Consider the following 16,389-nt stretch of genomic DNA (forward strand, 5'->3'; position numbering starts at 1 on the left):
TGAGAAGAACAATCTATTTCACATGAGACACAAAGAACATAAAAAACTAAGTTTTCTTCTTGGCTTTCTGAAGGTTTCAAGCACTAAGAAACTGGAATATAAATAACTTACCTTGTACTTTGACAGAAGTGGAGCAAGAAGCACTTCCAGCATCATTTGCCACCATACACACATAATTCCCACAATCTTTCAGTGTGGTTTTTAGTATGTCAAGATATACTGTCTTATTCTCAAAAGACAGTTTACAGTCTGGAGATTGGTGGACTTTCCTACCATCTCTGGTCCAGGTAACGGTTACTCCTGTGTCCTCATCCACCTGACATTCCAGGTGAAGAGGAGCTCCCACCACGGCAGCAACCGAACCCAGGGGCTTTACAAAGTTGGGCTTATCAACAACACGCAGCTCCATGCTGCACTCAGCCATCCCAGCATTATTAGATGCCCTGCACACATATAGCCCACGGTCTGCTGCCTCAAGCGTTTTGATCTCAAGAGTGTGCTTATTCTTTTCACAAATGGTTTGGTAGTGTTCTGACACAGAGGGCACAACCTGGTGGTCTTTTAGCCACACAACATTCAGAGGAGCAGATCCTGTTATTACACACTGTATGAGTGCCCTCTTTCCAACATACACAGTCTGGTTGTCAGGTTTAGTTTGAAAAACTGGAGGAAGTTTCTCTACAAAGATTAAGAATGAAAAGATGTTAGTGGTAAAATGTCATACTGTGTAGTAGAACCACCAAAACCAAGATGGGGGAAAAGTATAAAAGTACAAAAACAAATCTGTTTAACTCAAAATATGAATAAACTTCTGGAAAGGCCCAAAGTCAATCTCTGGAAAAGGAGGAAACATGCATTGTTTCTTACCCGTCACACCGAGAGAAGCAGAGCATTCATCACTGCCATGTTGATTGGATGCCTTACAGGTATATTCTCCGCTGTCATCCTTTGATGGGCTCAGAATTTCCAGAGAGGAAGCCGTGAAGCGACTGATAATCCTGTACTTATCACCCTCTTTGATGGGGTGGCCATCTTTGAACCACTTGAAGGTCACATTTGGAGCATCCTCTGTATCACAGTCAAATCTGGCAGAATTGCCGATGTTGATCTCCAGAGGAGCAATTCTGTGTCTGAACACAGGTTTCACTGTGTTTTGAGGAGAGAAATGAAAAAGAAATGACAAAGTGAGTAAAGCAGTCTGAATGGAAACAAAGCTGACTATTTTTTGAAGACTGGCGTAGCCCTGAAATGAAGAGTGACTCAAAGAAATGAATCCAGTGATGACTGTGGAGGAGGAAAGCTGTCTCAGTGTTAGGTTGAGGGAAAAAATGCATGCATGAAAGAAATGGACCAAGGATGAGGAATGGCAGGTGCTGAACAACATGGAAGGTAATTCCTAGAAGGAAAGAGGGATGGAAGTGAGGATGGTATGTTTACGGAGAAGTGCAGATGAGAGACAGGAAATGTGAGGATGGTTCTGGTCTCTGATTAAAACCTCAAACTTCCAAATTTAACAGTAATTTTTTTATTTTTTGGAGGTTTAGAGACAGCAGAACATGATATAAGCTAATGTGTGAAGTTAGTTGATGATGATATCAAAGAACTGTCCATCATCAAACCTTTTGAGACCACAGTGAGCCTTGAAGATGTTGTAGTCCTGCCGACTTCATTTTCAGCCTCACAGACATATTCTCCTTGATGCCTCTCCTTGACAACTTTGTTGACAATTAGTGTGTATGTGTCACGGTCTTCAGAACACTTGAACTCTTTACCAGATTTCACCAGCTGGCCATTGAAAAACCAGTTCACCTTGGTGGCATACTTGATAGTAGTGGTAAAAACAACTTTATCATTCATTTCAGCACAAACATCCTCCAGAGACTCAATAACAACAGGATGACCAATAAGGCTGTCAGATGACTCACTGATTAGGATGGCCTCTGAAAGATACTCCTCTCTGGTTTCTCTGTGAACAAAAGTGTCCACATGTACCTGCTCTACAGCTGACAAGGTGGTTACTTCAGTAACGTCCCTCTCTGATGTAAATTCAGTCTGACTCACTTTCCTGGATTCCTCAGTGTGGCTCTGAATTGTTGCACTTTGGAAAGAACCCATCAATTCAGTTCTGACTTCTGCAGAATGAGATGCATCTGGAGGAAACCCAACAACACTTTCTGCCACCACCACCGAGTCCATCATGATTGACAACATCTCTTTAGAGGGTACTGAGCTGACCTGAACCTTCTGAGGTATGTCAATTGGCAATATGCCTTGCTGTTCCGATGAAAGACTTTGCTGCTCCTGGAAAACCATAGTCTGTAGAGCTACCTGCAGCTCAGACTTCAGATCAGCTTTCTGAGGATATTCTCCTTGGAAGGACAGTGTGATCTCCAGTGGGATACCAGGCGATGTGATCAGATATGTGAATTTGGTCCGTCTGGGCTCTCGTTGAACTTTGACCTCCTGTATCTCCACAGTTTCTAAGTTTTTCACCACTTCTGCTAGTAAGACTGGTTGATCACTGGCCACAGCAGACTGAAGAGCTTCTCTCAGCTGATGCCGAATGGTCATAGTTGATGCTTTTGGGATATTAAGAACAAAGTTGAGTTCTTTAGGAAGAGCATGAGCGCCCTGAGACTCATGAATAAAAACAACACCCTTAGGTTGTGTCTTAACACTGACAGTGGAAGCTTCTGGTTTATGTATCTCGCTTGACTGTTCTACCAGGAGGACCCGCTTTTCTTCTAACAGCACAGACTGCCGGACTGATTGTCCCTCCTGGATCTGCACAGCAAAATCCTGCTCAGCAGCCTCTAAGATGCTGCACCTTTCAGTTGCAACTGCCTTTTCTTCTATGAATACAGGTCTCTTTGGGATCTTTGGTTCGACTTTTGATTCAGGCGTGAATTTCTCATCAGTGTGAAGACTGGCAGTGTGACCCTCCTCTAAAACCTGAGTGTCTGTGACATTCAAGGACTGCATAATATTGCACTGATCCTCTCTCTGGACTAATGCTCGCTGCTCTCTGAAGCTTTCAGTGAAAGGGGTTTCCTTTGGAAGGAGTAGGAGCTTGGAGGACACACCAAGAATGTTTGGAGGTCTAGATTCAGTCTGATACTGTGCCTTAATCCCATCCACAGATACATTGAGGTCTTTATGATACTCCGCTATGATCTCTCTTTGTGTCTCCGAGGATGCAGCATGGCTTCGAGCCCGCTCCTGTTTTGGTAATGCCACCTGCTGATCAGGTTTAGTAAAGGCAATGATGCCTTCCTTTGGTAAAACTGATACAGAATGGCTCGACTGGAGATATCTTAGCTGTGGTTGCTCTTTCTTTGGCTGAACAGATGCATAGTCGGGCTCTGCAGTGAACTCTGAAGTTGCCTCACATACCACAGTCCTTTGTTCTTCTTGAGACACTGAGTACAGCAAAGTTGGATTCTTAGTCATGTCTGCCAGCTCCATTGGGGGCTTCTCACTGCTGAGTCTTCCCTCAGACTCTAAAACACCCTGATCAGTGATAACTTGCAAATTTAAAATCTGATTGTCCTCACAACTAGTCTGCAGACATGTCGGAGTCTCTAGAGGTGGCACCTGTACTGTCTGTTCACCCTGAACCTGATATTTCTCCTCAGTTACTATGGCAGATTTACATATCTTATCTTTACTTGGCTGGATGCTTTCTTGCTCCGGTATCTGTGTTTCATATTTCTGCTCTTTAGATAAAGTCACCATAGTTTCACTCACTGGTGCTAGCACTGGTTTAGATTGTTCTTTTTCAATTTGTGTTTTAACGGCAGGGTCTAAAGCTAGTAGAGCCTCAGAGTGTGTCTCTGTAAGCAACAACTGCTCAGCAGATTGAGCAGAGTATAAAATCTTAACCCCCTCTTGGACTCTAAAACATTTCTCCTCTTCTGGTCGCTCCACAACATCTGACACATCAGCAAAAATGGGTAAAGCAGATTCTACTTGGTAGCTACTGACAACTTGCTTGGGCTCAGTTGTGGTCTGACTGAACTCTGGAGTCCGGTCTGTCAAAGGCTCAGCTTTCACAGTGGTCAGGGAAAGGACCTCCTCAGATGTAGCTGACATGATTTTAGATTTTTGTTCTTTTGAGAACTCTAGTTCAACTACCTCAGGACTCAGAATTCTCTCTGAGTGCTGCTCTGTTATCTTCTGTCTCTCCTGGACTGAAGATAAGAAAGAGGCCTTGGGAAGTTGCTTTGTAGGAACAGCCAAGACCTCGGGGGGATGGGCTGGAGTCAAAGAAACACTCTCATGAATTTCATGAGACTGCAGAAGGGCAGCTTGGTGGGTCAGTTGCTCTTTTTGAAGAGTAGCAGCAGAGATATTCAGCTCTTGGAGGGTTTCCACCTCCTCACTAGGAATAATCTGCCGGTCTTCAGTGCTAATGGTATAAATCATCTGATCAGACCGGCTTCTTTCATGGTACACCCGAGACTCTGTGCTTTGCTCGGTCAGTGATATCTTCAAGCTTTTAGTTTTTTGAATGAACTGGTGCTCTTCTTGAGATTTTTCATTGAATACCAACAGCTCAGCACTACAAGAGTCTTCCCCATATGGGTTAAAGGCCTTACATGTGTAGATACCACCGTGTTCTTGTTTAACACTCATGATACTGAAAAAGCCTGATCCATCTGGGTTGTTCACCATCATGTTAAAGCCAGCAGGCTCAATATGGATGCTTCCTTTGAACCACTGAACATCAGGGAGAGGCTCTCCAGTCAGCATATACCTGAAAAAGCATTTCCCACCCTCTGATAACTGAACTGACTCTATAGCTTTCATGAACTTAGGAGGTTGACCAGTTGCTGCAGGTGCTTTGTCATCAACCCTTTTCTCTCGTTCTGGCTCCTTTAACTGAACATGAAGGTAAGAAGAGCAAGTTGACTGGCCAAACCTGTTGCTGACTGTGCAGGAGTACTCTCCCTCAAATTCTCTCTTAACTTTGTTAATAATTAAACTGTACTCATCTTGTTCATGAATAAATGTATAAACTGATGAACTGGTTATTGTCTGCCCATTGTGGAACCATTGAACAGTGGGCTGTGGGAATCCGGACACTTTGACAGTAAAGGCAAAAGTTTCTCCAACTACTGCAGCTGCAGGAGAAAGTTTGCTAAGGAAAACAGGTTTTTCTTTTTTCCTCTCCAAAGAGCTGGAGAAGCGCTTAGTTTCTGGTTTGAGTTCAAGTGTTCTGGTTTTGTCAGGTAATTTTAAGCCAGTGTAGTATGACTCCTGGGTTTCCTCTTCCACTGTGATCGTTGAGCTAGAAAAGGCTGAGTGGAGTAATGACAGTTGAAAGTAAATCACACATCCCAGCATCAATCAAGTGAAATCACAGTGTTTCTATTCCATTTACAGATGAGTTGTATGCGACTGCAGGATGAGATGAATCAAATACAACTGCATTTTTGAACACTATCTTTGTTCAAAAAGGCTTTTAGGAAATATCATAAAAAACATGTGTGTTCTGTCATTAATATCACAATATTTTAAAAATAAATTCACACTGGTTGAAACAATTTGCATTAAATTTAGATAAAAATAGAGAAAAAATACCATATCATAGACTAATTTCTAGCATAGACAAAACATAGTGAAATACATAATAGTTAAGATACAATAAAGACAATTCAACACTACTAAACATAAAAATATAGTAGTGTTGAAGCAATATTTACCTTTAACTTCCTGCTTTACCGCTGGTTCCTTCTCCACTTCGGTTACTGTAAAGACACAGATTGTTTACAGTTAAAGACATTTTTAGAGCTGAATTCATAGTGCAAGGCGGTTAGAAACTGTGAAGAGTCGTGCAGCCATATGATCCATTTGGTTTGTTTCTTTGACCTGTTCTTCTTTCATGCCTCCATTTGTTCTTTTTAGTGGGTGGCACTTCTGTCTTCTTGGTAAAGTTTTGTGGTTTTGTGATTGTCCCTCTTCATATCTCTACTAATGGTTTAGTCAAAATGCAAGACACAGAGTCAGAGACCTTGCCTAAACATTGTTAAAGACGTAGAAGAAGAATTGCCCTGTGAAGAAGTGTGTTCATGATGGCTGTGCAGGTGAAAAACAATGTGCATGGGTGCGGGCCACAGAAAGTCAGAGTGAGCAGAAGGACCAAAAGCATGCAAATGCCAACCTTTCATCACTGTGCTGCACTCAGCATCTCCAGCTGAGGTTAGATTTTTGAAATAGTGAGAGCCCCCTGGTCTGGCTCCCACATTATTAGCATTTACACAGCAAAAAGAGCTGTCTTGTTTCAGAGAGCACCAAACAGAATCCTTGACATTCAGACGGTTGTAAAGCCAAATGACAAATGAAGAGGGAAGGCCCTTCATAATGCAGTATAAGGAGTTACTGTCTTTGTTTTGGATCAGCAACTCAGGGGGGAGTTTGATCAGAAACTCTGGGCTGTTGGAGAGGCGATGGCTCCGCTCATCTTGAGGCATGACATCTGGGAAATACAACTGGCTGATGAGGTGGTACGGTCTCTGGGAGGACTTATGCAAAGAGTGGAGCTTCGTCTTGGACTCCTGCTTCTCTTGCTCTGAAAGATCTCTAGAGCTTTCCCTTTCTGGTTGAGGCACTTTACGAACAGAATCGGTGGGGATGGGGGTCTCTGCTTTGAGGTTTGCTTCTTTAGCTGAGTGAGAATAAAGTTAGGGAGAGTAATTAGGGGTCAGAGAGTAAACGGCTATGGCTATAATCAATAAAAGGTTAGTAGGATGGAGAATGAGATTAGTGAGGTGAAGCCAATATGATGGGAGGGAGCAAAACTACACTACAGAGGTTGTTATTACATTATTCTAACAGATTATAAACTAGGAGGCAATATTACGTTATGATAAGGGGGTCCAAAGCAGGGAAAGCAGATGGAGAAGTGAAATGGACCAGTGGAAAATCACAATAAAGAAAGATTAACCACCTTCAACTGTGAGCCTGGCAGAAGAACAGTTTTGACCGTGTTGGTTGGTGGCTGTGCAGCAGTATATTCCCTGATCGGCCATGTCGACACTGTGGATGACCAGAGACAACAGGCCCCCACTCTGAGAGCTCCTTACCCGGTCCGTGTCCACCAAGTTCTGACCGTTATGATCCCATACCACTCCAGTGAAGGGCTGCCCATCGAATGAGCAGCTGAACTCAGCCATCTCACCACTTGTCACTCTGATGTCGCTCATTTCCATCAGCAGCTGGGGGCTTGCTGAGAGTTTCAAATCAAAGCGGCTTCGAGTGCTCGTCTCCACTGAGGTTACACTCTCCATCTGAATCTCAAACATCCCCAAAGACATGGAGGAAGCTTCAGAGACAACCTCGGAAAACTCAAAACTGTGGGTTGTTTGACCCATCGACAGAGAGCTGAAACGCTCTGTCTGAGCCTCCAGTGTCTGAGTTATTTTAGTCTCAGAACTCGACACACTATCTAAGGCTTTTTCATCTGGGCAGTAAAAAAGAATAGAAGAATTAGGTCAACACAGCACAATTCCGGTGATTTTTCCTGGTTATTTGTTTGCCAAAGTGCAGTTGGGTTGGAGTGTTGAGGATCAGTCAGGCTCAGTGAAGAGTGGACAGTGGCTGTTTTCCACAGTCAATCATGCAAACTTGACAGGAGCCAAAATTTATGAAACAGATGTGGATTATGTCCGTGAGTGTAAGGAATCCGAAAAGCTGAACTTCCACAGTCCAGCTGTTTCGACCATGCTGATTTACTCTGAAACAAAGATTTGTGTCTCAACAAACACCGTTAGGAGCTGCAGAAGTAGGAAGAGATATCATGCAGCACAGCAGAAAATCCTGTGGGAAAGGCATATAGCAAGAAATAGGTCAAACTAAAGCTACTGAGTTCTCTACATGCACAGAGAATAAGACATTTGCTCCCTAATGTCATCAAGATACCACTATAATTATGTCTAAATTCAGGTTTTGGTAGCACAAACATCCAAGAAGATGATCATTTTATTTGACCATTTTATTTGCTATTGAGGCTAAAAATAAGAGCAGCTCTGTGAGGACCTGCAGGTAGATGTTATGCTTTCTGAGATTAGCATCTGAAGACCATGCAGTAAGTTGTGGCCTCATTCACACCATTTTATTTTAAAAACACTGCATGCCAGTTAATATTATTTCAAACTCACCATCAAGGTTCAAAGTGGCAGAACATGTGACCATTCCTGCTATGTTTGTGGCAATGCACGAATACTCTCCCTCATGTGAAGGGAGGACTCTGGAAATCTCTAGCAGGCAGGTTTCATCCAAATGAGACATCCTGAAGATGTCAGACTGCCGGATCTCTTTGTCATTACAGAACCAAGAAATCTGCAGATCTGGGGACACAGTGTTCACAGAAGTCAGCATCACCTGACGAGTTTAGCCCCGACAATCCCAGAGGTTAGCAGATCCAACACTCATTTGACTTATCAACCCGGGGAGCTGATGAGAGGTGAGTACCTTCCCCAGAGACAGTGCACTTCAGCTGGGCAGGATGTCCTTCTGAGACCAGAACGTCCCTCATGGGAGTGATCAGAACCGGAGGAGAAATCCGGACGGTTTCAATCACCTCAGGAACTGAAAGATAGATAACGTGTTCAGTTTACTGACATGCTGAAGAGAAGATGACTTCTTTCTGCTCATGCATGGTATGCATGAGCAGAAATTATGCATACTGTAATTATACCAAATGTTTCTATGAACTGAATAATTCTATTTTATATTGATTTTTTTATTTTTTTATTTAACATGAATTGGGGGGAAAAAAATCTCCCAAGACAACTATAAAAAGTTTAAAACAAGGTCATTAAATGAACCTAGCTTTATTTACCTGATGCTTTCTTCTACTTCATGAAGAATTTAATGCTGATATTTTTATTTAGTTAAATAAATGTTCAGTTATTAAATCTCTCAATTAATTAAAATAATTGCTTCACATAATAAGACAATTATTCTAAGCAATTATTTTGCTTAAACTAAAAACTTTATGCTTCAGCATAAACAACGTCTGACCTTCCACAATGAGAGGGGCGGAGCTTGTCGCCGCTCCATAGTCGTTCTTGGCCTCGCAGCTGTAGGTGGCTGCGTCCTCAGGGAAGACCTCCAGCAGAAGTAGCGTGTGCTCATCTCCGTCGTGGAGGAACTTGCATTTGTAGCTTGTGGACAGAAGCTGGGAGTCTTTGTACCAGGTCACCTGAGGCTGAGGAAGGCCGCTCACCTGCGCCGAGAAGCGCACAGACCGACCTGACATCACCGTCTGGGATTCCAGGTGGCGTACGATCTGAGGCGGCTCTGGCACTGAACACAGAAAACCAAACATTCAGTTAAAAAAGCAGAGTTGAATTTGTGAAAATACCTTTTAAATTCAACAAAATATTTTTTTTCTTTGACCATTGCTCAACAATAAACTACTGAAGAGCAGCATTCTCTCTAGCACAGATGTGAAATTGTTCTTTTTGCAGTAAATAAGAAATATATTTGTTCTGAAAAATGTGTCAAACTGCTGACTGAAGGATCTCTTACATCTCACGTGAAGGTTCATGGTACTGCGGTTTTTGCCAGCGACGAAGGTGTACTCTCCAGCATCGCTCCTGAATGTCTCAGTGATAGTGAGGCGATGCAATTTCCTGATGGTGGCGTAGTTGAACCTCTCTTCCTCTGCAAAGTGAATCTCTGCTCCATTCCTCAGCCAGTGACCCTCCACTTCATCCTCATTTACCTCAAACTCAAAGGTTGCTCTTTGTTTCTCCACCACCTGGACAAAAAGATGATCCTCTCAGCCTCATACATAAAATTAAGAAACTATTCAAGAAGCAGGATCAAAACTCAGATTGGGTTGAAGCTCCACATAGAGGTAACTCACTGTAATGTCTCTGCTGTCAGGTTCAGAGATTTTAACATCTCGTCCCTCGACTCTCAGGTTTCCAACAGACATGCTCGATCCGGCTACAGCTGTGTACTCGCCGGCATCAGACATGCGGACAGATGGCAGAACCAGACGATGCACAAACTTGTCTGAGGTCATTTTGTACCTGCAGGAAAATAAATGAATAAAGAAAAGTCAGAAGTTGTTGATAATGTTATAAAAATGTCTAAAAGGTTCCTTCATTTGATGAGAACTTCTTCTACCTGTCAGACATCTCCAGCTCCTGGCCGTCCTTCATCCACATCACCTGGACGTTGGGCTCAGAAACTTCACACTCAAAGGTTGCCCTCTTCTTCTCTGTGATCTTCAGGTCCTTCAGGTGTTTAGTGAATTCAATCACACGAGCTGCAGGATATAAACATCACACTTTAAGCAAAAGTGATAATTGTTACCAAGTTATTGGGGTCTTTATGTTTTTTTTTTTTTTGTATTTCTGAGAGGTGGACAGTTAAAAAGTATTTGATAACCACAAATGTAGACATTTCCACGGCTTACCCTCCACATGGAGTTTAGCTCTGGTAGCTGCAGACCCGGCTGTGAAGGTGTACTCAGCGCTGTCTCCAAAGTGGACGTTCCTGAGGCTCAGAGTGTGGTTGAATTGTTTGCAGCGAGCCTGGCATCTGTCTGTGGATTTGATCTCCACACCGTTCTTGAGCCATTTGTAAGTGATTCCCTCGTAGTTGACGTTCACCTCAAATGTGATGGTGTCTTTCTCCTGAGCATTCAGGTCCTCCAGCATTGTTGTGATCAGAATAGCTGGAAAGAAAGAGTCCTGAGGTTAAGTTCAGCAATGCCTTCACCCTTAAATGAAGAAAAGATTTTACACTCCGATAATTTAGACGAGGATGCTTACAGGGAAAGAGGCAACAGTTTTTAATAAGAACTTTTTTACAAAATAGTTTCTCTGGATCTTACGGTTGACAGTGAGCGTTGCTGACACTCGGTCGTTCCCACAGACGAAGGTGTACTCTGCAGAGTCATCCCTGCTGGTGTTCATGATCTTCAGCTGGTGGAGTTTCCCCTGAACCACGATCCTGAACTTCTCACTCATCTCAATCTCGACGCCGTTCTTTAGCCAGGTGGACGGCACATTGAAGTGAGAAACTTCGCACTCGAATGTGGCCACCTGGGTTTCAGGGACCTCTACGTTCTCAAGAGGTTTGGTTACCCGCAGAGCTGCAGAAACAACACAGGCTCAAATGGTTTGCTTCCTTTAATCCATTAATACTAGAAAATAATTATTTTTTAAGACTTACACTCAACAGTCAGGTGAGCACTGCAGTGCAGGTGACCAATCACTGCAGTATATTCTCCCTCTTTGCTGCTGTCCACATCCTGGACAATTAATTTGTGAGTCCTTTTCTCAGAAAGCATGGTGTAGTGCTCGTTTGACTTCAGCTCAGTGTTCTTGAACATCCATTTAACTGGGATGTTGTCTTCAGAGATGCCCACTTCAAACATAGCTGTTGCACCCAGCAGTGATGTCACATCCTTTGGCTTCTTCAGGATCTTAAGAGCTGGGACAGAGTTCACATTCATAAAGACACTTTAAAAAATCTGTTTTGTGAATCCCGACTTACTGCAATACTTACTTTCAACATTAAGTCTTGCGTTTGCAGACAGCTTTCCAAGTTTGAAGGAGTAAACTGATTCGTCTTGTGTGGAGCAGTTGTTGATCTTCAGTGTGTGAACTGTGCCCTCCATACTGATCTCAAATTTATCACTGGGCTGGATCTCAACACCGTTCTTGATCCACTGTGCTCCCCTGACGTTCTCATGGGTCAGCTCAAGACTGAAAACACCCTCCTGAGTCTCGACCACGTTCAGGTTCTTCAGGGTCTTCTTGATTTTTACAGCTGCACAGGAAAATGTAAATATCGGTTTGACATTGAATCAAGATGTTAAAGAGATTCAGAAGTGTCTCATTCTAAAGTTATAGTTCATTATTTGTCTGAGAGAATTATTTTTTAAATTTAAATTCTTATTTTCTGAGTACATTTGATAAAAAACTGTCCTACCTTCAACTTTCAGACTGGCGGTGGTCTTGGAGGTGGCCACTTGGTAGGTGTACTCTCCAATATCCGTGGCTTTTGTGATGACAATAACAAGACGCCTCACGGCACCGTCTACCTCGCTCAGCACATTCTCACTGAAATCGACAGGCTGTCCATCCTTCAGCCACTTTCCTTCAGCAGATGGGTTTGCGACTTGACACTCCATTACTGCAGTCTGGGAGTCAGCTACAACCAGATCTCGCAAAGGCTTCTTGATGGCACCACCTGGTGACACAGGATGGTTATGTCAGCATTAAAGAGACTGTCACAGAAGGCATTCAGCTCGTTAAAATCATATGCAGCATACCTGTCACAGTAAGTGAAGCTCTGCACGTCTTCTCACCGGCAGCAAACATGTACTCGCCCTCTTCATCCTTCATTGCGTTGATGACTGTCAGGGTGTGGTACTTATTCTTGGTTTCCATCTTGTGGCTGCCGCTGGCTTTGAGTGGCTGGCCCTTGAAGGTCCAATAGGGGTCGATACCTGGGTGGGAAACCTCAACTTCGAAGGAAACGTTCTCAGATTCAGAGCACTCCATGTCCGTCATTGGCTTCAGGATCTGCACAGCTGTTCAAGTAAAACACAAGGTATGCAATTCTCAAAATGTCCTGTAGATGGAGCAATGACAGGTATACTACCCTTTATTGAATTTAACTTAGCCTGAAGTTCAGATCAAAACAAGTCTGTGGAAACTTATCTTCTGATCCTAATAATTTTTTAGACTTAATGAAGAATGCAATGCTACATGGATTTATACAATAGGATCCTGGGAAAATTACACACATTTATTATAAAGTCTAATGTAAGTTTAAGATATAAAATAAATATTTTTTCTCAACAGCACATTAAACAGTTTTTATTAAAATGTTGATAATTTATTTTGATGAAATAATAAAAAGATCCTCATGCATTGTTTACCACTTATTTTGACTTGGTAGCAAGCAAGGCTTTTCTACACATGATACAAACTATGTTTCTTGTTAAAGTTATGAAAAAGTAAGGTTTTGACCAGAAGGACATTTTGCCATTTATTTATTAATAAGCACTGTGGGTAACTTACGCTCAACAGAGAGTTTACAGCTGGTGTCCACTCGGCCAACAACCAGTTTGTAGCGACCCTCATCAGAAGCGTAGGTCCTGCTGAAAACCAAACGCTGCTTGGTTCCCTTGGCCACCATACAGACCCGGTCACTGGCCACCAACAAGTTGTCATTGTGGTACCACTTGACAGAGCTAACATCCTGAGCAGAGATCTTGGCCTCCAGGACAGCTTTGGTGCCTTCAATGGTAGATGCATCCTTTAATGGAACAAGGATGCCAATACCTGCAACAAAGAGTCATCCATTTAAAAAATGTTTATTTTGAGAGAGAATGTCGTTTTATTTAAGTATATGAGTTTGATACGACATACTCTGAATCAACAGCTTTGCAGTGGTTGTGATATCATGATCAGGAGCCACAAATGAATATGATCCAAAATCGTCCTTGATAGCATCTTCAATCAGGAGTTTGTGGACTTGTTTATCAATGACAATGTGCACACGGTCAGAAGATGTAATTGGTTGTCCATTCTTCTTCCAGCTGCCTTCAACATTTTCTTGTGAGAACTTGACCTCAAGCTGGGCAATATCACCCTCGCAAACGGTTAGGTCCGTCAAAGGCTGAACCAGGGTGACGGGACGCACTAAGACATGAAGACAAAAGTATTCAGAAAATGAAACCAGAAAAACATATCTCACCGGCAGCAAACATGTACTCGCCCAAAGTCATCCTTGAAATCAAAGTAAAGTTGGAACCAAGTGGAAAAAAGTGATCAAACACAAGATTTGCTATGTGAATAATGACTTACATTTCATCTTTAGTGAGGCAGTTGTTGTGAATTCACCCACTTTGAAGGTATATTTGCCCTGGTCTTCCTTCTTGACGTCTTTCACAGACAGACTGTGTCTTCCACGGCGGGACGTCATGACGTATTTACCAGTGGGAGAGAGCAGCTTGTCCTCAAAGTACCAGGTGCCTTCAGCATCTTCACGAGTTACAACACATTCAAATTCTCCAGAGTACGTCTCTGGCACCTCGGTGTTCTCCAGCTGCTTCACCATCTCCAGAGGAGCTCCTGTTGACAGTACCATCAAATAAAGCTCTTAAGAAACTAATGCTTTGTTGAATATTCACCAAATCCTATTTATTATCTAGAATGAAACAAGTCTTCAAATAAAATCTTTATGTCAATAAGATCATTAAAGTTTTTAAAACATTGACCATAATTTCATCATATCAACAAACCTTCAACGTTGAGCTTAGCGCTGGTTCTGATGCTCTCATCATCTATAACCACGCATGAATATTCTGCGTCATCCCTCATTTCAATAATCAGCACAGACAGGAAGTGGACCTTTCTGTCAGAGTGCATCCTGTATTTATCTCCTGAGAAGATCTCCATGTTATTCTTCAGCCATTTAACCTTAACAAAAGGCTCATTAGTTTCACACTCAAATGTAGCCATGGTATCCTTCTCTTTGGCATTGAGCTCCTCAAGCTTCTGTGTAAAAGTGATGACTTGTTTTGCTGCAAAAACATCACATCATGTTTTATTAGACATTATTCAAGAGGAAACAAGTTATAGTTTGAAGAATTTACTATTGCGGTACCTTGCACCAGCAGGAAAGCGTGGCTGGATGTCTCTCCAGCCTTGTTGGTTGCCTTAACCATGATGCTAGCCGAATCCTCGGCTGACACGTTTCTGATCACAAGTTCACATACATGGTCTTCAGGCCAGAACCAGTAAATGCGGTCAGATTTTTCCAACTGAACACCATTCTTGAACCACTGGCACTCAGGATCTGGTCTACCAACAACTCGGACTCTGAATTTGACTTCATCTCCCAGTGCAACTGTCTGGCTGGTGATGCGCTCCAGAATCTTAGGAGCTTCCATGCTGGGTGAGAGCTTGATCCTTTCTGGTTTCAGAGCTTTTGCAGTTAGTTTGAGGCGCTCTTCCTCCTTCCTCTTCTCAGCCTCCTCCTTTTCCTTTGCATGGTGAAGAAGCTCCTCTTTTGTCTTTCGTAGCAGATCTTCATAAGAATCATCTCTCCTGCGTGACTTGAGCTCCACAGCAGTGATGGACTCATAATAGCCTTCCTCTGTCCTGCGCTTAAATTTGCTCCTCAGTTCCTCAGACTCTTCTACGGCTTTTTCGTGGACAATTCTCTGGGCTTTCTTAAGCTTGACCACCTCCTTCAGCTGGGTGTCCTCAGTGGGTTGCTCAGCCTTCACCACCTCAAATGGTACTTTTCCTGACTCAGCAGGAGCTTCACTTGCTTTACCCTCAGCAGCGCGGCGCAGATGAGTTCTGAAGTCTTCCTTCTGTTGAATCTCCAACTTCACAACATATTCAGCTGAACCCAGGTTGTTATCTGCTATAACTTTTACCTCTCCTGAATCATAGGATTTGATATCTGTGATCTCCAGGTAGTAAATGCCATCATAGCGAAGTCTGTATCTCTTGCTTTTGCGGATGAGTTGCCCGTTAAGGTACCAGTTAACCTTTGGAGCCGGGTAGCCGGTCACTCTGCAGCGGAACCTGGCTGTGTCACCTTCCATAACCCTGACAGGCTCAGGGAGAAGGACAATCTCAGGCTTCATTTTCTCTGTTTCTTCTTCAGCAGTTACTCCATAAGGTCCGCCTTCATGAGCCTGTCGTTCCATTTCATCAATTCGTTGAACTCCCTTTCTACCCTCAGGAAGCTGAGATTCCTCTACAAGGCCTTTCTCATCCTTGACGATCAGGGTAGCCGAGGTCTGGTCGACTCCAAACTTGTTGGTTGCTCTGCAGGTGATCACTCCACTGTCTCTTGCATAAGCAACCTCATAGTCCAGGCTGCAGTAGCCAAACTCATTGACCATACGCAGCCTGTTGGCAGCAGCCAGAGGCTTGCCATCATGCAGCCACTCTACCACCATGTTGGGGTCTCCAATTGGAGTCAGCCTGCACTCAAAGTGGGCTGGACCAAAACGCTTCATTCGGACAGATGTGAGCTTCTTCTTAAACAATGGTTTCTGCTGCTTCTCCTTGTCGTAAAGGTCGCCTTCCTCCCACTGCTCTTGGCCATAACGGAGGTGAAGAGGCTCCAGCTCTGGAGGAGTAATATCTTTGGCTTTGTAGGTTCCTTTGGGAATAATGAGCTTCCTCTCTGGTTCAGGCTCAACATATTCGACCTCAACATTGACTCTGCAGCGGGTGGTGTCTCTGCCAGCCTTGTTGATGGCTGTGGCGGTGTACCATGCACTGTCTGGTCCGCCTGCTGAGGGGATTTGGAATTTGGCCTCTCCTTTGGTTCCTTCAATCCTAAAACAGCAAAGTTTCATATTAACAACTTCAGACATTTTGGATATTA

At 43.2% G+C, this 16,389-nt stretch overlaps 1 protein-coding gene across 2 annotated transcripts in view; it reads right to left on the reverse strand.

The window, feature by feature from the left end:
• LOC129374559 (titin-like) overlaps positions 1-16,389 on the reverse strand; it is a 150,932-nt gene that overhangs the window by 121,525 nt on the left and 13,018 nt on the right. For both annotated transcript variants that reach the window (XM_055053030.1, XM_055053028.1), the window contains exons 22-42: positions 14,644-16,340; positions 14,279-14,560; positions 13,842-14,108; positions 13,404-13,676; positions 13,053-13,316; positions 12,299-12,559; positions 11,956-12,216; positions 11,530-11,793; positions 11,194-11,454; positions 10,853-11,113; positions 10,433-10,693; positions 10,141-10,282; positions 9,875-10,043; positions 9,535-9,766; positions 9,025-9,309; positions 8,473-8,589; positions 8,160-8,348; positions 5,706-5,750; positions 1,620-5,300; positions 868-1,146; positions 112-678 (exon numbers count right to left, since the gene is read on the reverse strand). In XM_055053030.1, coding sequence (XP_054909005.1) covers positions 112-678; positions 868-1,146; positions 1,620-5,300; positions 5,706-5,750; positions 8,160-8,348; positions 8,473-8,589; positions 9,025-9,309; positions 9,535-9,766; positions 9,875-10,043; positions 10,141-10,282; positions 10,433-10,693; positions 10,853-11,113; positions 11,194-11,454; positions 11,530-11,793; positions 11,956-12,216; positions 12,299-12,559; positions 13,053-13,316; positions 13,404-13,676; positions 13,842-14,108; positions 14,279-14,560; positions 14,644-16,340 — 10,058 coding nt within the window. The remainder of the gene's footprint in view (positions 1-111; positions 679-867; positions 1,147-1,619; positions 5,301-5,705; positions 5,751-8,159; positions 8,349-8,472; positions 8,590-9,024; positions 9,310-9,534; positions 9,767-9,874; positions 10,044-10,140; positions 10,283-10,432; positions 10,694-10,852; positions 11,114-11,193; positions 11,455-11,529; positions 11,794-11,955; positions 12,217-12,298; positions 12,560-13,052; positions 13,317-13,403; positions 13,677-13,841; positions 14,109-14,278; positions 14,561-14,643; positions 16,341-16,389) is intronic.

Source organism: Poeciliopsis prolifica, unplaced genomic scaffold, assembly GCF_027474105.1.
Source record: "Poeciliopsis prolifica strain line A6 unplaced genomic scaffold, Auburn_PproV2 SCAFFOLD036, whole genome shotgun sequence".
Classification (NCBI taxonomy): Eukaryota; Metazoa; Chordata; class Actinopteri; order Cyprinodontiformes; family Poeciliidae; genus Poeciliopsis; species Poeciliopsis prolifica.